At 40.8% G+C, this 21646-nt stretch overlaps 1 protein-coding gene across 5 annotated transcripts in view; it reads left to right on the forward strand.

Moving 5' to 3' along the window:
• The first annotated feature begins 2939 nt into the window (after positions 1–2939).
• TTC8 (tetratricopeptide repeat domain 8) overlaps positions 2940–21646 on the forward strand; it is a 47228-nt gene continuing 28521 nt past the window's right edge. For 4 of the 5 annotated variants that reach the window (XM_086613187.1, XM_086613188.1, XM_086613189.1 and 1 more), the window contains exons 1-2: positions 2940–3047; positions 14282–14402. In XM_086613187.1, coding sequence (XP_086469313.1) covers positions 2940–3047; positions 14282–14402 — 229 coding nt within the window. Of the gene's footprint in view, positions 3048–11727; positions 11758–14281; positions 14403–21646 lie in introns of all 5 variants that reach the window. The other variant, XM_086613186.1, reaches the window with a different exon arrangement.

Consider the following 21646-nt stretch of genomic DNA (forward strand, 5'->3'; position numbering starts at 1 on the left):
ATAGTAGCACTTCAGTTATGAGGTTTTTAAGATGATAGTGTTGGAATCAATAAAATTTAGGAGCTACTGGGCTCCTCTGTTTTCCTGTGCAGATAAATGGTGTTTTTAACTGATGTGGTGGGCTGTTCACAAAAGAAAACTGCCTTTTAAAACCAGCAAGTATAAACATTCTGGCATTTGTCTCCAGTAAACCAACAAGCAGCAGTTTGGCATTTTAATCTAACAACTTTGTAACTAATGTACTGACCTCAAAATGTGTCTCTACAAAGTGCCATTCACATTACGTTCTATAAAAAAGTAGCAGCCCAGATGTGCTGAATTATCTAACATGGTAACAGCAAGCATTTAAAGTGTGTAAAAACAGATCATCTCATAAACGTACACAACATTGGAGTAACTTCAAGTTAGTATTTTTAATAAATCTGTAGTTTTTGACCAATGTTCACAATCTCTCTGAACAGCACATACTTTTCATCGTGCTAAGCCTGACCATAAAACACATGCTGATGGATTCGCCATTTAAAAAAATTTGTAAACAGAATGGGATAATTTCATACAACTCAATAGTTACTCAGCCACAGTAGTACAACTGCATGGCAGTATCACAGTCTGACAGAGCAACAAGAAACACTTTTCCCTCTTCTGACCAACCTGAGGTGTACAGTGAGTCTCCTTGTGCAAGTCTCCTACATGTTTTGCGGGAATGCAGCACATACAGGCTCCTACAAGTACTTAAAAACAGAGAAGGAACAGAAACTATTGTACTATTTCCTTCCCACCCTTCTTAACTGGGGATGGCATGGGTCACAGAAGAGACTGCTCAGATCATTGTTTCCCTGTTGTGGTGGGCTGGCTCTGGCTGGATGCCAGGTGCCCACCAAGCCATTTTATCACTCCTGCTCCTCAGCTGGACAGAGGAGAGAAAATATAGTGAAAAGCTTGTGGGTTGAGATAAGGACAGGAAGAGATTGTTCGCCAATTACTGTCACAGGCGAAACAGACTTGACTTGGGGAAATTAGGTTATTACCAATCAAATCAGAGTAGGGTAAGGAGAAATAAAAACTAAATCTTAAAACACCTTCTCCCTTCTTCCCAGGAGAAGCTTTACTCCCTAATTTCTCTGCCTCTTCCTCCTCCAGCAGCACAGGCAGATGGGAAATGGGTGTTGGTGGTCAGTTCATCATACATTGTTTCTGCCACTCCTTCCTCGTCAGGGAAGTCCTCCATAAACTTCTCCAACAGGTGTCTTTCCCACAGGCTACAGTTCTTCACGAACTGCTGCAGCATATCCCTTCGATGGGGTGCAGTCCTGGGTCCCCCACAGGATCACAAGTCCTGCCAGTAAACCTGCTCCAGCATGAACTCCTCTTCCTGCAGGGTCACAGGTCCTGCCAGGAGCCTGTTCTGGTGTAGGGTCCTCCACAGCTGCAGGTGGATCTCTGCTCCACCGTTGACTTCCATGGGCTGCAGAAGGACAGGCTGCCTCACCACAATCTTCACCGTGAGCTGCAGGGGAGTCTCTGCTCCGGCGCCTGAAGCACCTGCTCCCCCTCCTTCTTCACTGGCCTTGGTTTCTGCAGGGTTGTTTCTCTCACATGTTGTCACTCTTCTCCTCCTGCTGTTGTTCCACAGCAGGTTTTTTCCCCCTTCTTGAATACGTTTTCTCAGAGGCGCTACCACCGTCACTGATGGGCTCAGCCCTGGCCAGCGGTGGGTCTGTCTTGGATGCGGCTGGCATTGGCTTTACTGGACACAGGGGGAGCTTCTAGCAGCTTGCATAGAAGCCATCCTGTAACCCCTCCACTAGCAAAACCTTGCCATGCAAACCCAATACACCTGTGCACTCTCCACGGGTCAGCCAAAACCCGGCTGTCTATAGTTGGCACCTCAACCAAGCCACTTACTCCCAAATTAGAATAAGCCACAGTCCTGGGACTGGCACTTCTGTTTCTCCATCTTTCCACCTGGTATCGATGTTGCTAGCCTGGATATCCATTTCATGGATCTTGGACAAACTGATAGTTTAGGCAAGACAGAAGCAATAAAACCAGAATGATCTCTTAAAATGCCAATGACATGACTTTAGCTATCACGTAGTGCTCATCCATCAGAGATTTTCACATCACAAACTCACTTATTTCTCCAAGCATCCCTAGAGACTTTTGTCTTCTTTTTACTTGGGCTGATAGTTGCAATCACCATCTTAAAAAACAAAGTAAGAGTAGTTGTATTCCATCTGTTTTCATCTGTAAATATCTCAGTCTTACTGTTTCTCTGCAAGAACTAATGAACTAAAGGAACTAATGGAGTCTGACAGACTGAAAATAGTGCTGTTCACAGCAATCTGTGCTTTTTCTCAAGCAGGACACCCGTGAAGATATACAACTCAATAGTTACTCAGCCACAGTAGTACAACTGCATAGCAGCATCACAGTCTGACAGAGCTGTGATGACATTTTACCTGAATGAGGATTAAAGGACTGTGTTCTTATTGTTTAGGCATATATTCCAGCTCGAAATTGCTCTTGATAATAATAAGACACGGTTAACAATAGCGGGGTTATTTGGAATGTACTGCTCTCAGTATTCAGCTCAAACTGCTCTCAGTATTCAGCTCAAACTGCTCTCAGTTATCAATGTATCCGCCTACGAGAGGCCCTGGCAGGGCCGGGCCGGGCCGGCGCTGGAGCGGTGCCGCAGCCCCCGGCCCAGCAGCGCACGGCAGCTCCCTGGGACCCTCCGCAGGACCGCGCGGAGCCGCCGCCCGCTCTTCCCGACGCCGGCCAGCGCGGCGCGCCGCGCAGGCCCTGGCGGGCCGAGGCGGGGCCTGCCGTCTCCGCGCCAGCAGCCCAGCAGCCGCGCTCCGCCCCGGGCCCCGCTCGGCAGGCAGGGGGCGGGGAGGCGCCAGGGGCCCGGCTGGAGCGGTCCTGCTGGCGAGATGGGGCTGGAGCCGCTGTTCCAGGCCTGGAGCTACTTCAGGCGGAGGAAGTTCCGGCAGTGCTCGGATGTCTGCTCGCAGCTGCTGGAGAGCCCGCCCGGCGAGCAGGTAGCGGGCGCCGAGCCGGGCCGGGCCGGGAGGCTGGGGGCGCCGGCGGGCCGGGGCGGGAGGCGGCGGTGCCGGTGCCGGTCAGCAGCAGGCCGCGCTCCCGCCGCCTCAGCGGCCCGGCCGCCCGGCAGGGCTCCCCCCACAGCGCTCCCCCGGTGCCTGTTGCAGCCGCCGGAGAGCCCCGCCGTGACCGCCGGCGGCGGGCCGGGGGGCGCCGGGCCCTGCCGCGCTCCGCGAGCGGGAGGGGGGCCGGGCGGCGCCTTCTCGCCGCGCTCCCCGCGTGTCTCCCGGAACGGGAGGCGGTCAGTGCGGTGCTGCCGCAGCCCCGGCCGGGAACGGAGAGAGGAGCAGTGCAACAGGTTCGTTGTACTGCTGGGAGTGCAAGCGTGGCGGGTCGCAGGACTCCCCGCAACGAGAATTTTAACTCACTCAAGATTTTGTGGAGTTAGAGGAAGATGCCAAACCAGGACTAACAATCAGGTCTGCTTAAGGCTGTTACTGTTGATTTACGCAGATGTTCAGGTGTCACAGTTCTGTACGGACTAGACCTCATAAGGTTAAGAGGCACCCATTTTAGCTCAGATTACGTGTGAGCATCACCATGGGCCAGAAGGTGTTTCCGTTCCTCTCTCTTCGCTCTTTCTGCAGCTGCAAAGTCTCTGGAAATGTTGGGCATGTGTTGTTCAATACCTACGTATTTTCTTACTTTTCTGTAAGAAGGAAGGATTTGAGAATGTTGTTTTTGGGTTATTTTTACTGCCACATTTGGAAAACAGTAATTGAATGAACTTAATCATCATAAATACTTCACAGTAAATTAGTAAATTAGTAAGTCTCAAAGCATCCTATTGCTACACATTTTAAGAATCTTGAAGGCAGTTCTTTTCGTCAGGAAAGAAAAGTCTTTAAGCTGCATAGTCACACAATTGTGTAAATGTAAAGCACAGTAATTGTTTAAACTGGTTTAGGATTGATATTTAAAAGATGCTTTTGTTTATGTTACATACTGTAAGGCACCAACAGGGAGCCATCAGCAGCAGTCAAAATTTTTAGCAGAGAAGGCATTCCAAGAAAATCGGTTCGGAACAGTAAATAGAATTGAGTATTAGTTCCGTGGAAGTCCTGTATGATTTATGTGTGTTTAGATTATCGGGTCTTGTAATCTTTGCATATGGAAGTACAACAGTTTACTCATGATAGAAACTCTTGAGGCAGTACAGATCATAACAGTAAGTAAGAGTCTTAAAGATCTTAGAGTCTTAAAGATAGTGCTTCTATTGCTATTCATTTATAATTTTTAATTAGTAAAATGTTTTCCAGTCTGTGATCTCAACATGGAAACATAAAGACAACTGCATCTTTACTGTGTGCTGAAGCTTAAGTGTAAAGTTTTTTTCTTACACCTGGCAACTCTAAACTTTTGCTGGGCTGTTTCCAGTAGCACTGGGGACGTTGAAGGCATCTGCAACTGATGGGAGTGGAGTGAGGAATAGAAGGTGCACAAGGCCGGGAAAAATGTTTAGGAGGAAAATAACAAAATAGCAATGACATGATTTAGATCCCATTTGGTTTTCCTTCTTTCTTCCAAATATTGATCACACATGTCGCAAATGTTTAAGCATATCAATTAAATTGTTTTCTTACCTTAGAGAACCACGGCCTTACATACCAACAATATGAGAGTTTTTCCAAATACTATATAAAGTATATAGTAATTGAGAGAAACAGTTGATCACTTAATTTAGTCTTTGAAGTGATCACATCAGAATTCCATAAGAATGAAAGAGTGAAAACAAACTAATTATGCTTTGAGAAACAGTGGAGGATGGGGATACGAGTAGTGTCTATATTACATCAAATCACAAGCTCTTAGAAGAGGTCCTATATGAAGTCTCTGAATTTTAAGATCAAGTTTCACTTGTGTTTTGAAAAGGCTTCCAGGTCATGGTTGCCTGCAAAGAACTGAATTTTATAATTTCACTATGTTCATTTCAGAACTATATTCCTATTCAGTTTTGTGTGAAAAAAGTACTCTTCACCAGCAAACCTACCTGAAATTTTAGATCGAAGAGAAATGTCTTTGCTTTCTGTAGAGGCGAACTTGAAATACGGTTAATTTGACTCTTGCCCCATATAATCTTTTTGAGGAATCCTTATTGAGAGCTCTTTTGAGCAGGAATTAATGACTTCTAAAAATATTTAAAACTATATAGATACTAGATATAAGGAAGAATTTTTTCACTCTGAGGGTGATGAAGCACTAGAACAGGTTGCCCAGAGAAGTTGTAGATGCCCAAAGCCCCTGTATGAGGCTTTGGGCAACCTGGTGTAGTAGAGGGTTTCCCTGCCCATGGCAGGGGGATTGGAACTAGGTGATCTTTGAGGTCCCTTCCAACCCAAACCATTCTATGATTCTATATCTACTTTATCTTGGAAAATATCAGTTTTCCTCTTCAACATTTTAGAAGTTCATGGAACGCTGTTTCAGTCTTTGTTTCATAGAGCAGTGTTTGAGTAAAGCACATCGCAAGTTTGCAGACACCGGCAAGTGGATTTTACGGTATGCAAATACTTTATGTGAGTGGGGTAACAGTTTGAAGGCTTTTTGAAAAATAAATGGAAAGGTGGTTATTAGGTGGCAATTACGCGTGTTTCTTCAGAAGGATCACGGAGTGTACTGTACTTCGTAGTGTATGATGTGATGGCTACACAGCCTTCTTCTGTCGTTCCCTTCTGTTAGGCCAAAGAGCACAGCTCCTGGCAGGAGAAGGTGTAGCAGTATTTATACCACCTGTTTATTTTGGTACAGCAGGTTGGAGAAACCAGAATACCAGTGTACTCAAGAGTGCAACTTGAACCAAATTCAAACCAAGTCAACATACAAAATCTTACACTTGAAATCTTTTCAAGTAAAATGTTTTCTAATTATCTAGTTAAAATACAGCTTTAACATTCATTGCAGACTTGACATGGAATTGCATTTCTCTTCTTCAGTCCGCTGTGCTCATCATGTTTTAGAGTTTACTCTTTTTATTGTAATCAACACAAGATCTTAACGTTTACTGGCTAACTGTACAAGCCTGTATTTTGTTATTCTGCATCTCATTTGTAAAGCCTTGCAGGTCTTTTCTCTAGCTATGTTGTTGCACTTTTAGCTTGTTACTTTCTAACACTAGATGCCTTTGGAAACTAATCTGTCAGGTCTATATTCTGTTAAAAACTTCAGGCAGAGAGTAAAGGAAATAATAATGTGCCTCACGAACGTGTTTTATACGTAGTTGAAACCCTACAAACTATTTTGAACCTACTTAATACACAGAATGAAAAAGCAAATCATGTCTGTGTATTGCAACATGTATACTTTGCATTCCATAGAAGCTTTATTTTTATAAAACCTCTGAAAGATATTAAACTCCAAGGCCAAACACCAAGGTAATTAGAACTCATTGTAAGTGACATACATTACTTCATTCTCCTTACCTAGTCTAATACTATTTTATGTTACTCTGTGTTTATTCTAGTGGTAGTGTATCAGTTAAGTTACTGTAGTTGTGAATACTAGAAAAGTGATCTAAGATTACTACGTTATTTTTTTTAAGTTAATTAAGAATCTGAGACCATTCTCAGGCAGATTGACTGTTGATTCCTGAAGTTTGTGTTACTTTTGAAGGTGGCATGTTAATGAAATCAATACTTTATTTCTGTCTTCTTCAGCCACCTACCAGAAAATGATGCTGTCTTCCATCTGTGTGAATTACATTAGCAGCATTTTAGTATAACCTGGAGAAATATCTAAAATGAAGTAGGTGTCATTTTTGGTACCTAACCCAATATGTGTGGTTTATTATGCTTAAAAACCACATAGCGATTCTAAAACATTTAATGGTCAAACCCTTAATGGCAACACTTCTGCAAATCAGGCCCAAGATATGTCGTTTTGGGCACCAGGAAAGCAGACAAATGACAACACTTAGAAAAAGTTTGGATTAAGTGAGCTGCTGTGCAGCACGAGGGAATACTTGACTGCTGTCATAACCATGCCATCTGTTCTCGTCCTCTTGTCCCATATTCTGCTAAGCGTGTGCCTCCCAACCTCTGCAGCCAGGAAAAGGAGGGTCTTATAAGAACAGTAGCCTTGGTCACTGTTCAGGGATTCACTTCTTTGAACAGCCTGCATTAGGATAGGATATAAACCAAGCCACAGGAGATGGTGTCCTTTAAAGAGATGCACAGAAATGGTTGAGTTAAACTGTGACTGTTAAAGGTCAGAACTTTTTCATGCTCAGACGACTAGCCTTCTCCCTTCTAAGACACGTAATATAACAATAAATAAGTAAAGGAAGAGACCAACAGTGCATAGTCTGAGAGTGTTATCACGCCTGAAAGAGACAACCTTGCTTTCTGAAAGCCACTCTGTTTTTCCCAGCTTTCAGCTGGTCTGTGAAATCATAGCACCACTGCTGCTCCATGGCATCTGCAGCACTGTCACAAAACTATGGGCAGCTGAAATCAGCTTTCTACAGTGGCCTTAGAAGTAGGTATTTTTGCCAGTCGCATTTATAAATGTAATAAGAAATTTTCTCGACCAGTACATCTTGATATATCTCTTAATTTACCACTCCCTGTACATACAGCTTATGTTTTCATCAGAAAATGTTTTTGTCACAAGAATAATGATTTTTAAGAAGTTATCCTTTAAGAACATGATAAAAGATGATTTGAAGGTCTCAAAAGTAAGTTTACCAATGATCCAATCTATAGTTAGATGTATATACATTTAGAAGCTGTCTTAATTGGTGTTGAACTCTCTTTGAACTCTGTCACCAGATGCAGTAAGCCCTAGGAGGTTTTTACAGTATGGTGTTGACCTTTTAACCAACTGGGCATGAATCAGGAATTTTCTTATGCAGCAATGTCAAATGCTATGCCATTATAAACTTGAATTCTTAAAGAACACGTGAATGAAATCAAAACATTTTGAAATCAATTAAGTTTTCCTGAAGAGTTCTTAATGAATAAAATGTGCTGAATGTTTTGATAGAAGAATAATTAGCTGCTGCTGAGTTAGATTTTTATGGAAGACTGAAATATTTTTTCTATAAAATGTCCTGTGCATTTTTTCATTTAAGAATTAGGAATATAAATTTTACTGATGGAATTTACTTCTATGCTGACAATCTTGTCTCATGATGGATAAAAGCTATATTTTCTATGACTAGCATTCAGTCATACAAACACATAAAGCAAGCACTGATGTTCAGTTTGATTATTTCCTATTGTAAGCAAACAGACGTTGTCTTCTATGTTTATAGTAACAGCATGACCTAGAGGAAATACAATCCAGGGCTGTCTCTGTTGATCATCCTGATTAGTTACCTAATCTGATTACTCTTCTTTCTGTTCCATATGTCAGATTCAAGGCAATAACTAGCACCAATGTATGAGGCCTGCTGTAGTTGAACAATAAAAAAAAAATTGCCTAATGTAATTAATAGACATATAGTGGATGTCCTGCCTTTAGGTTGATTAATGGTCTACCACTATGAGGATTTGCTTTTGTTCATTTGTCCCTTCTTCTCCCACGGTGAACTTTCAGCTACTATTGCTTGCATGCTGGTTTGTGTAATGTCATAATAAAGTTATCACAAATATTTTTATGCACACAGAACTCGATTTGGAAAAACACCTTCAACTGAAATCAGTTATTGGTTGAAGAGACTGTAATTATTAAGTTTATGCATAAAAAATAGTGATACATACAGTGAAGTCGTTGTTGCTGGATAATGTTTTTTAGTGTGTTTCTGCTCTTTATCATTTGAAGAGCATTTTCAGAATATACTAAGTTTAATATTCTGCGTGTATTAAATCATACTTACCTGAAATTAATTGTAGAATGAGGCTTTATTAGAATTCATTCCCTCTTCTAGGCTATAAGCATCAGAAGACTTAATTTTTCAGAATATTTTTGGTCTTCAAATAAACTGACTTTACACATAAACTTTAATTTTAAAATGCCCTCAGTGGATTTAGTGATCTGGGTTAAATCCTTCCTTCATTGCTTTTACAATCTTATTAATTTCAAAGGAGCTTTATATGTGTAAATGAAGAATAAATTTGACCTTTTGTTTTGAGTTACCGGCTTACAGGGCAACGCTATTTGTTAATCCTCTCAAAGAAATCTTTATTTGGAATCTAGTTCCAGTGGATTACTTGCATGAGTAACAACTGCTGGATCCACCTATGTTAAAATATATTAAATTTTAATGTTAATTTTTGTTGTTCCAGACTTGTGTTTAATTGGAGGGTTCTATCCCCTGCTTGAGGGTTATTTAAAATCTTAAGTTACTTCACGTCAAAAACTGAAACAATGTTTTAGGATGTATGAACAATACGTACTGTAATCTGCCATTGTGAGAGAGCAGTGTTTTTAGTAAGTGTTATTGGTCAACTCCACTTTTTTCCAAAGTGACAAGGGATGTCATTTCTGAATTTTTTAGTAATATGAATGCTCCTACGTAAGCAAATTTGTTTTCTTTTTAAATTATTGTTTAAACTAATGAACAGTGCCTAAAGTAAGATACACATCTGCAACATCAAGGCATTTTTGAGTTAGTGTTGATGTAATATTCCTGACCTTGTCCTCATTAGTTATTGTAGCACATATGGTATGGAAGATCACCTACTGCTCTTAAACCATTTTCTAGTACACCATGTGCTGTAACACTCGGACATGATGGGGTGAATAAAATGCAAGCTGAAATATCTTTATGTCATTTTGTTATTACTTAGAAGGCTAGAACAGTTTATTTTTTAGAAGACAAATACTATAAATAAACCAACATATTAAGAGAACTTGGGAGTTCATTTAATCATACATCTAAAATATAAAGGTAGTTTCAGTGCCTTAGTCAAGCCCAGGCACATCACAGACAGCTGAGATTAATCCCTCAGTTGATGTTAGTTCCATAGAATACTGAATTTATAAGCTGTGTTATGCATTCTAACACCGGTGAACAAGTCTATGATTCCAAACATGGTCCTTAAAAGGCCACAGAAATTCCAGTACACTACACAAGTAAGATGCAAGAGCATCACCAGTCTTCCAGGTCCCTGCTGTCATGGAATTTACTGAGTAAAAATGCTCAAATTGAAAGAAGTAGACTGTGTCTCATACTACAGAGGAAAAGAGTGAGCCTGACCTTGCCATTTTCTTGGTGAAACATGAGCCAGCAGTGTGCCCTGGCTGCAAAGGAAGCCAACAGCATGCTGGGCAGTGCTTCAGCTTGGAGAAGACATTGGTGTGATGTAATTTCCAGCCTTCTAATATGTTCAAGGAGGTTATCAAAAAGACAGAGCTAGACCCCTCGTGGTGGTGCATGGAATTAGGGACAGCAAACATAAATTGAAATGAAGGAGGCATTGGCTTGATATAAGGAAAAACATTTCTCTGTAAGGACAGTCAGGCACTGGAACAGGTTGCATAGGGGCGTTGAGCAGTCTCCATCCTTGGGAAGTTTTCGAGACCCAACCAGATAAAGCTCTGAGCAACCTCAGGGGCATTGAGCAGTCTCCATCCTTGGAAGTTTTCGAGATCCAACTGGATAAAGCTCTGAGCAACCTCAACTGACCTTGTAGCTGACCTTGCTTTGAGCAGGCCTTTGGACTAGAGACCTCCTGAAGTCCATTTCTAGTCTGAATTACTCTAAGTTTCTATATTCAGTCTATTACAGCTGGCTTAATTGTGATACGTTTACACAAGGCTAGATATGTAAGAAATTTCCCACTGCTTCTAGGAGCAGAAATGATCTGACTCTATAACAGACTAATAGTGGTTTAGAGAAAGTAACATTTATCTCCCACCTTCCTCGTCTCTCCCCCTAAAGCTAAGTAATACTTTAAAGAGGAAAGGTTCCTCCCTGGTCCCTGGAAATGAGCAGAAGCCCTGAAGGATAGTTTAAATATTATATAAATGTGTTAATTACACAATAAATTATCATAAACCTACATTTCCTGTTTTTAGTATTTGCTTATTTTTACCTCAAGTTTTCAAGGAGGTGCAAGTTCCTGCTTTTTGGTTTGTAATAAACTTCATCTGGTAGTTTTCCTTTTGCTTATTGGATGGTGCAATAAACAGCATTACTATCTAGAATACTATAAATACATCATTTCCATCATAAAAGTACAAAAAAAATTTGATATGTACAGAAATTTTCTTTTATGTACTTCAGTGATATCAGCATGATCATGATCACCCTCAGCAGCTAACAGAGATGCACAAAGTAGGATTTTATTGCATAGACATTCTGAAGCCCATGGCCTGGATTTGCTTACATCTTCCAAGTTTTTCTTTTTTTTTTTTTTTTAAATGCACCATTTTTCAGTTAATTAATTCTGTGATATTAATCTAAGATTTGGCCAACATGATCCAGCAGAAGCAAGAAAGCAAAAGGTACCTCAAAAATGTACTTACTGCAAATCTACTTTCATTATGTAAAACATTGATTAACTCCACAATGTGTGTAATTTGAGATAATGTAATAAAATGAAAATTTGGATATATGTCAGAGAGAAAATATTTATGCAAAATGTGGTGGTCACAGAGTATAATTCCATTTTTTTTTTCTGTTCTTTTTATTGTTTGGCATTTCCATTCCTCAGTTTCTATTTCCTCTCTTTTCAGGAGCCTGATTCAGAATACACTGTGTTTCAGGTAAAATTCTTTTCATAAATACAATTATTAAATACAATCATTAGGAAGATTTTCTAATACACTGAATAATATTTGTTTTGTTGTTGAATCCTTAATGGCATAAATTTGTTTTTCATCGTTGGTAAGGCAGTACTTTTGATAAGGGTATTTTAAATAGGCAGCTTTTATATTTGATAGAAGTTTATTTCTCTCATATATTTCCTGTAGGTTTGTTCAGCAGTTCAGTACCTTCGTGCCTTCTAAAAGCTAAATTGAATCTCTCTTGAACTGAACGACCTTCATCTGCTGATGAAATTAGCAAAAAGCCAATGTGTGTCAGTGCACATTTCTAATTCCTTTTTGCACACCTTGATTTTTCAGATATTTAGCATATCTGTGTGTGTGTGTAGAAATGATACTTTTGTTTCATATGAGTCTTGTAACTAGTTAGGAATTTTGAATTGTCTTCTTGTCTCCCAAGGTGAAGGTCATCTTTCTATAGTTTGAGTAACAAATTTGACGTTTTTCTCTCTTGCTGTTTTGATCAGAAGTCCTATAACAAACTTTGGTGCTGGCAATACTCTGATCTACAGACTGATGCTTAATTAAGGAATAAGATGAGATATTTGAATTTTTTATTGCCTGTGAAGTCTCAGACTAAGAGCTTCATTAAAATAAACTTGTTAATCTGCTCTTCCAGTTTTATGACAGATATTTGTCCAATAATGACAGAAACACATGTTGCTTTTAAAAATACCTTATCTCATGTTTGTTATTGGAAAAATCACAATGATATGTTTATGTTAAGAACTGGCCCTAGTTTAGCAATTAGTGCAGAGAAGTTGCTACTTTCAGTTCCCAGGAAAAGATCATTACTATGGGCAGCTTTTCTTATCTCTGCTGGGAAATTAGCCTGTGTTTGGTTATACCGAAAGCTCTAATTTCAGCATATTCCTGATATATTCTGTTCACTTCAGATATATATCTCTGAAAAAAAGCTGAGTACCATCAAGGCGTTAAAAATTCAACACACTAAATACTCATATAGAATAATGAAAAACAGCTAAAGGTGTTGCACATCTAACTGCAAATCTCAGTGCTAATTAAAGGTTGTCACCCTACTACATAAGAAGAAACTAAAGATAATAAAGCAGATCTGGATTATGTCTGTCTGGCCTAGATTCACATCATCCTGCCCTGTTCTTTTCTCTTCACACTTGAACAAAGGTTTCTAATTGTGGTTGAACTGGCTGACTAAATCCCTCCTTTACTTCTGCTTGGAAGAAAGCACTTTTAAAAAGAAAAGTTAAATATTTCAACATTTCTAGCTATACTTTAAATTTGGTAGATAGTTATAAAGTTGCATAGAAATATGAAGGAAGTATAGGGGAAGATGTGGTCTGAGACATGATGAATGAGAAGTGTCCCATTAAATGATTACTTACATTACTAAATAAGCCTGACGTCCAGATCTTCTCCTACCTCTTATTTAAAGAACAACAGTTTTCATGTGTTTGACCTTTAGTTCTATTAAGGTAGCGTCAGTCTGTTTCTATTTTGAAATGTCTCCTTAGAAAATCTTAAACATGCTTTTCCATCAGACTGCTGTATACTGTGTCAGAAAAGAAATGAATCTAATTATTTTGGCAGTGATTTTTACTCTGGAAAATTTATGATGATCTGTTCAGTATCTGAAGGAAGATCAGGGCTTGGTCTTGTGGCTCCCTTTATCATGCCAGCCTTATGAGTACATTACAGGCATATTAAGTTATCAAAGTGGTTGGATCTGCGCTTATTTTGTTGTTACTTTTGTATGGCTGCCACTGGTCTTTCTTTTCACCAGTGATTTGTTGTCTCTACAGTAAGCTTGTGACCAGGCTAGAATTATGCTTGCCTTTCCAGACTGCTCATGTAATCCTCCAAGACATTTAATGTGGTAATTTGTCAGTTCAGTTCACTAAGAAGTGCTCCAATAATCTCACAATCTGACGTGCTTAATCTATACATTTATACATCTGATTCTTTAGATTATCTTTCTAAGAACTGTTGCTTGCGGGTAGTAATGTACTGTATCTTTAACTGCTGGTTAAAAGATTTTCCTTTTTTCTCTATGGATGCCTGAGTAGGTCATTACTTTTCATTACAGTACCTTCCTTTCCCATCCCAGTTCAAATAAGGTGTCTGTCAGCAGGGTGGGAGGGTGGGGTTTTGAATGGTGCTGGTGGCTGGGGATTTCTTCAGAAACACAAGATCTCAGAGAGTTGCCTGTGACCTAAATTAGTCATAACTTTTCATGAGGCATGAAATTCTGTCCTCCAAACTCAGTGACTGTAGTTGTTCCACTCCAAAATAGTTGTCTAAAGTCTTGGTCCCCTTTCCATCTCCATCAGGCAACTGATAGATATACCCCACCGTTTAAGTCAATACTTTGTTCAAGGCTATTTAAACTGTTAAGAGAATAATAATAAAAAAATGGCAAAATTAGTGATTAGGTATTTACTTGGTGTCTTGAAGATATTTTACTATTTACTTTATCCTTATTCAGGCTGCCTGGAGCCTGAAAACACGAGCTTTGACAGAAATGGTGTATGTGGATGAAATTGATATGGATCAAGAAGGAATTGCAGAGATGATGCTAGATGAAAACGCCATTGCTCAAGTCGCACGTAAGAACGACTTTCACTTAAATACATTGAAGCAACAAGAACTTTTTTGGTCAGGATTATTGTCTAGCATGAAATAATACATACCGAGGTGACCTGATATGGGTTTTAGCTATTGCTACAAGAAGCGTTTTAGATTGTTTTATGGTTGCAATGTTGAGATACACCATATGATCTTGATGCAGTGCTTAGGTCAAAGTGTCAGCTTTTGTTTTCATAGATTCATAGATTCATAGATTCATAGATTTCTAGGTTGGAAAAGACCTTAGAGATCATCGAGTCCAACCATCCCTAATCCCCATTAAACCATATCCTCAAGTAGCTCATCCACCCTATTCTTAAACACATCCAGGGATGGGGACTCAACCACTTCCCTGGGCAGCTTATTCCAGTGGCTGACAACCCTTTCAGAGAAGAAATACTTCCTAACATCCAACCTGAATCTCCCCTGACTAAGCTTATGCCCATTTCCTCTTGTTCTATCTCCCATCACTAATGTAAAGAGCCCTTCCCCTACCTCCCCACCATCTTTTCTCAAGTATTTATAGGCCGTAATCAGGTCTCCCCTCAGCCTCCTCTTCTCCAGGCTAAACAGCCCCAACTCCCTCAGCCGCTCCTCATAAGTTTTATTTTCCAGCCCCTTGACCAGTTTAGTTGCCCTTCTTTGGACTCGCTCCAGGAGCTCAATATCTCTCTTAAAGCGAGGGGCCCAAAACTGGACACAATATTCCAGGTGCGGCCTCACCAGTGCCGAGTACAGGGGCAGGATCACTTCCCTGCTCCTGCTGGTCACACTATTCTTGATACATGCCAGTATCCCATTGGCCTTTTTGGCCACCTGGGCACACTGCTGGCTCATATCAAGCCGGTAGTCAACCAACACCCCCAGGTCCTTTTCCGCCAGGCAGCTCTCCAGCCACTCCTCCCCGAGCCTATAGCGATGCTTGGGGTTTTTATACCCCAAGTGAAGGACTCTGCACTTGGCCTTATTATAGCTCATGCCATTGGCCTCAGCCCAACGATCCAGTCTGTTCAAATCCCTCTGAAGGGCCTCCCTACCCTCGAGCAGATCGACACAGCCTCCCAGCTTGGTGTCATCCGCAAATTTACTGAGGGTACATTCAATCCCCTCATCCAGGTCATTGATAAAGATGTTAAACAGAACTGGACCCAGCACTGAGCCCTGGGGAACCCCACTGGTGACCGGCCTCCAGCCGGATTTAGCCCCATTTACCACCACTCTTTGGGCCCGGCCGTCCAGCCAGTTTTTAACCCAAAGGAGGGTGTGCCTATCCAGGCCAGCAGTTACCAGTTTCTCCACCAGAACACTATGAGAAACTGTATCAAAGGCTTTACTGAGGTCCAGGAAAACTACATCCACAGCCCTTCCCTCGTCAACCAGGCGGGTCACCCTGTCATAGAAGGTGATCAGGTTTGATTGGCAAGACCTGCCTTTCATAAACCCATGTTGACTGGGCCTGATCACCCGGTTAACCTGTATGTGCTCATTAATAGCACTCAAGATAACCTGTTCCATGACTTTGCCCGTCACCGAGGTCAGACTGACAGGCCTGTAGTTCCCCGGATCCTCCTTCCGCCCTTTTTTGTAAATGGGGGTAACATCCGCCAGCCTCCAGTCCAGCGGAACTTCCCCAGTGAGCCAAGACTGCCCAAAGATAATGGACAGGGGTTTGGCAATGACATCCGCCAGCTCTCTCAGGACTCTCGGGTGGATACCATCAGGCCCCATAGACTTGTGGGCATCCAGCCGAAGGAGCAGATCCTTGACCCGTTCCTCTTGGATCACAGGAGCTTCGATCTGCTCTCCCTCCCTGCACTCAGACACCGAAGGCCAGCTCACCTGGGAACTGCTGACCTTATTATTAAAGACTGAGGCAAAGAAGGCATTAAGGACCTCAGCCTTGTCTTCATCCCTAGTGACTAACGTACCCCCTGAGTCCAGTAGGGGCTGGAGGTGATCTTTAGCCCTCCTTTTGTTATTAATATATTTATAGAAAGACTTTTTGTTGTCCCTTACGGAGCAGGCTAGTCTAAGTTCCAATTGGGCTTTTGCCTCCCTGATTATCTCCCTACATGCCCTAACTTCCTCCCTGTATTGATTCCTGGATGCCTGCCCATTCTTCCAAGACTTGTAGACATCCCTTTTTCTTTTGAGATGTTCCCAAATCTCCTTTGTTATCCAAGCTGGTTTTCTACCCCGGCGGCTCGACTTCCGGCACACAGGGACAGCTCGCTCCTGTGCCTCCAGAATTTCCTTTTTGAATAGTAACCATCCCTCCTGCGCCCCCTTACCCTTGAGAGCTGTCTCCCATTGGACTTTGTTAACCAGACTTCTAAACAGCCCAAAGTCAGCTCGCCCAAAGTCCAGCTTGGCCGTTTTAGTGTTCCCCCTCCTAACTTCCCCTAGAATTGAGAATTCTATTATCTCGTGGTCACTAAGCCCCAGGCGTCCTCCAACCTTCACATCTCCCACAAGACCTTCTCTGTTCACAAACAGCAGGTCTAGGGGAGCTCCTTCTCTAGTCGGTTCACTAACCAGTTGTGAGAGGAAGTTGTCCTCCACACTCTGCAGGAACCGCCTAGACTGTTTCCTGACTGCCATGTTATACTTCCAACAGACATCAGGCAGGTTAAAGTCACCCATAAGGACAAGGGCTAGTGAGCGCGAGACTTCCCCCAGTTGTTTAAAGAATAGCTCATCAGTCTCACTGTCCTGATAGGGTGGCCTGTAGCAGATACCCACTACAATATCCGCCTTCATAGGCCCCTCTTTGATTTTCACCCATAGACATTCTACTAGGTCATCCCCAACATTTAACTCTAAACAGTTTAGATCTTCCCTTACATACAGGGCAACCCCACCACCCCTTCTACCTCTCCTATCCCTCCTGAAGAGTTTGTAGCCATCCATGGTAGCACTCCAGTTATACGAGTCATCCCACCATGTTTCAGTGATGGCAACTATGTCGTAGTTTCCCCGGATAGCAAGAGCTTCCAGTTCCTCTTGTTTATTGCCCATACTGCGTGCGTTCGTATAGAAGTTTTGTCAGCTCTTCTTCTACATCTCTGTACTCACTAGCTCTTTTCCATCAGTGCATTGATTTCTTTCACTCCTTTTGACTTCTTTAGGCACTTGGGAAACTAGAGAAAAATATATGCCCTTGATGTGCTGTGAATCTCATCCATATGCCTGTACTGTAGGCAACAGTCTGGCCAGATCTAACATCACCTTTTTGCATTGTTTCCCGCAAACATTTTCTGAACCGATATTCTCTCTTCTACTTTTCTCTATTTTTTCCTCTCTTCCTTCCCAGGGTAGTTCTTCAGCCCTGTTATTGTTTCTTGTATGCAGCTCTTTTCAGCTTCGTCAGTTCCCTACTAAATGGGCAGTAATTAGTCTTTCACTACTTTCTGACATTATTTCTATTTTTCCCTGTTTCTTTAGTGTACAAGGCCATGTAGGAATTTTTATGCGTCTCATTACATGAGACTCTTAAAAACCTACCGTGTCAAGGAGTTCAAGGGAAGAACTGGACCTAGGCCAAAAGTAATATTTGAAGCATTAAAAGCTTTTCTCATCTGGATAGAAGTAGGCAATTGCATATCTATCTGATCACATTTTTAAAAATTGTCATTTCATGCTTGATCACGTGTCAAGCAGTACTCAAGTTGTGTTTATACATTACAATAATCTAATTATATGTATCGGTCTTAAAACAGCATAATAATATAATTTAGACTTTTATTTGATTTTATGCCAAGAAAAATAATTTGATGAATAGCATTGAGAAATAAGGCATTCTGGAAATACACATTCCCACTATACTTAAACTGAAGAACGGTGACTTTCTATATAGTGTGCCACAGATTTCAAAGCCAAAGAAAATCAATGTGATAGTGTAGCCTGCACTTCTGAATCATTGAGATAAAACTTCACTATTTGTGCTTCAAATCCATGAGATGTGCCTGACTAGTATGTCCTTTTTCAGAAAGTGCAAGAACTTTCCAGAGAGAAAGAACTCCCTGCATTCTTTAGTAAATTATTAAATTTGTTAGCTTTTATCAGTGTATGTCATATCTTTAGTGGGAATATCAACGATAGCTCCAGCTGTTGCTTCTTTGTGTACGTTTTATCCCTAATATGAAGTCTTTATTTTCAAAAGTATATTTCCAAAGTAAATAGTTAAAAGTGTCATTAAGTCATCCAGTGATCTTTTCTTTGATAAACTAAACAATCTTCTCATTCTGAGATGTATCTTTTAGTTTTTGAGTTGAGTCTTGAAGCTCTGTTCTTAACCCTTTCCAATTAATTTGCATGCTATTTCAGTTGTAGTCACCCAACCAGACAACAATCCACTGACACATAGTAAATACATTTTTCTTCTACAGCTTGATTTTACTTTCTTTATACATCTGAAGTGTTTTCCTGTCACACTGTTGTATAAAATGTAAGTACAGATATCACTAGGGAGAGTGCAAAGAGGACAGAGCCAAGCTCTTTTCTGTGGTGACCAGAGGCAGTGGGCACAAACTGAAACACAGGAGGTTCCCTCTGAACATCAGGAAACACTTTTTTCACTGAGAGTGACTGAGCACTGGCACAGGTTGCCCAGGGAGGTTGTAGAGTCTCCCTCCTTGGAGATATTCAGAAACCATCCAGACAGGGTCCTGGGCAACTGGCTTTAGGTGGGCCTGCTTGAGCATGGTTGGACCAGATGACCTCCAGAGGTCCCTTCTAACCTCAACCATTCTGTGATCAGCTCCACTTTTACACGAGTTAGTAAAAATGAGTGCTTGCTGACTGTGGGCTTTTTCTTTTGCTGTTAAAGCATGTTAGCCATAGTTGGTCTTGACTCAGGGTCTTTTACTGTGACAAATATTCCAGGATATCCTACCCCACTATAATTATAGCTTACAAACTTAAAAATGTGTAGTCATACCTCCCATATTACAACTGGTATTGTCTGTACTTTGCTTACTAAGCAGTTCAAATTCTTTTCCATCAGCTACATGTCCATTTCTATTTTGCATCTGTCCTTATCTTCGTTTCCAGATTAAACTATCTTAATAATGATTTTGCTCTCAGTCTTGCATTACTAAATAATTGCTACAATTGTATAGGGTCCACTGGAAACAACTACTCTTCTGTGGTTCCTCTTCCTACGTATATAATGAAATTTGTCTTCCACCAGTTTTAAAATTTTTATAATTTTGCTGTGTCGATTTTCTGTCGGTCTTGTTTATTAATAAAAACATCCTGTAGTATCATTTTACAGAAAATTCCCAGTATGTTACCTTTGCACTCTTAACATCATCGATTTTATCAGCTAAGGTTGTAATCATGTTTAAAAGAGTTACCTTGACAATGTATTTTTCAGAAAGTCATACTAATTGACATTATGGATAATCACAGCTATTTCATTAACGAGGGAGTTAAAGGAGTCGGCCGCAGTCCTCACTAACTGCTGAAATTACGCTCTTAGATTCTGTCACTGTTAGTGGCCACGTGCACTGCTGTGGCCTCTTGATGCCTGTTTGTAGCTAGTTCAGTTGGGATTCTCAAAGTAAGGGCTGAGGTGCCTGGGGTGAGACCACGGAACTAAATCCTGTAAGCATTTTCTCAGTACACCAAAAGTACAAAACAATCGTAGTTATTAAAAAACATGTCTGGAAAAGGGATTTTAATGCCGTACCTTTTTTATATTATTGCAATAGTTAAAAAAAAGGCTCAGAAAGTAGAAGACTAGTTAGTTCATTGTCTGCTAGCCTGAAAAGTTGAAAGCCACTTTCTCCATTTCTCAGAAGAGTGCCCTAGTTGTCATGTTAGAAACTCTGGTGGACGGACTGTCCACCCTTTCTGTTGTGGAGTAAAAAATGCAAGATTCACAGTACTATAAAGAGCAAGTAATCAACAGAGATCCTAAACGTGGCCAGCCAGAAGAGAGAATCCTGAGTTTTGGTACTTATTTTAATATCACTTACATATTTAGTTGATTTTACCAAGAAGATCATCGTTTAATACCTTTTTTGTTTTATTTAACTTTAAACACAGCTGTAGCCAGGTGGCTACTATAATATTGGAGCAGAGATGCTTGGTATCAGCATGAATTAAAAAAGCTAGAAGATATTTAGATTGAGTTAGAAGTTACCGATTTGGACAAGTCTACTAAACTTGCTTAAACAATGGGCTGGTAGTATCTCAGAGGTAATTACAGCCTGAGGGCAGGAGAGAGAGAAGATTGAAAAAGGGCAAACTTGGGGTTTATCTTAGGGAAGAAAAGAAGGAAGGAAACCATCTACCTATCAGTTTTTCAGTTCTTGGAAACATCTGGAATAAAAGCTGTTCATAAGTATCTAGAAAGTAAGTAGATGAGTAACAGTGATTTGTCGAGAACTGGCTGTGTCAAGTTAAATTTCATTCCTGTACATGGTAACAAGCAGTGAACAGATCAGAAGGTATAGATGTCATATCTTGCTTTTAACAAAATTTTCAAAACCATCTCTTAGACATTCACTTAGGAGGCTAGAAAAACTGACTATAATCAAATGTCTGTGAAGGTAGTAGAAAATCTGCATGCAGGAACTAGTAATTCTTAATGCTTCACTGTCAAACAGAAGTATGTGAAAAGGGAGACCATTCATCTGTTCACCTGGGCTCAAGCCAATTCAGTATTTTCATTGATGACCTTTGGATATGGATGAGTTTGAACTTTACTGTGCCCTAAATTGTGGTTGAGGGTCCTACATGAGTCTAATGACAGGAGATAATTCTACATCTGCCCTGTAGCTGAAGGTTTTGGTTTACTTACTCAAGTTGGGGTGCTATTTTAGTCCCAGATAGAAAAGACACCATTTCAAATTAGCATGATCTCATTGTTCCAGTAACCTTTCTTACTCCAGTGCTATCTGTTGCTCCTAAGATATTATTGAGAATTGTTGTGGGTTAAGCCCAGTAGGCAGCTAAGCCCCACACAGCCACTCACTCACTCCCCGCAAGTGATAAGGCAGAGGATGGGAAGGGTGGAAGTGAAAAAAACATGTTTATTGTGGAAGGTTTCTTTCAACAGTCTGACAATCTATCAGTAGTACAGTGCAATATTTGCATTTTGTCTTCTTTGTCTAATGCTGTGTTCCCTCAGTTTGAACAAAAAAATCTCCAGTTCATTGTAAGATACAATCATTTTTGAAGTCCCCTGGACAAGGCTGTGGTATCTCAGTGTGAAGTG

This window comes from Tauraco erythrolophus, chromosome 6 (genome assembly GCF_009769465.1).
Source record: "Tauraco erythrolophus isolate bTauEry1 chromosome 6, bTauEry1.pri, whole genome shotgun sequence".
In the NCBI taxonomy this organism is placed as follows: domain Eukaryota; kingdom Metazoa; phylum Chordata; class Aves; order Musophagiformes; family Musophagidae; genus Tauraco; species Tauraco erythrolophus.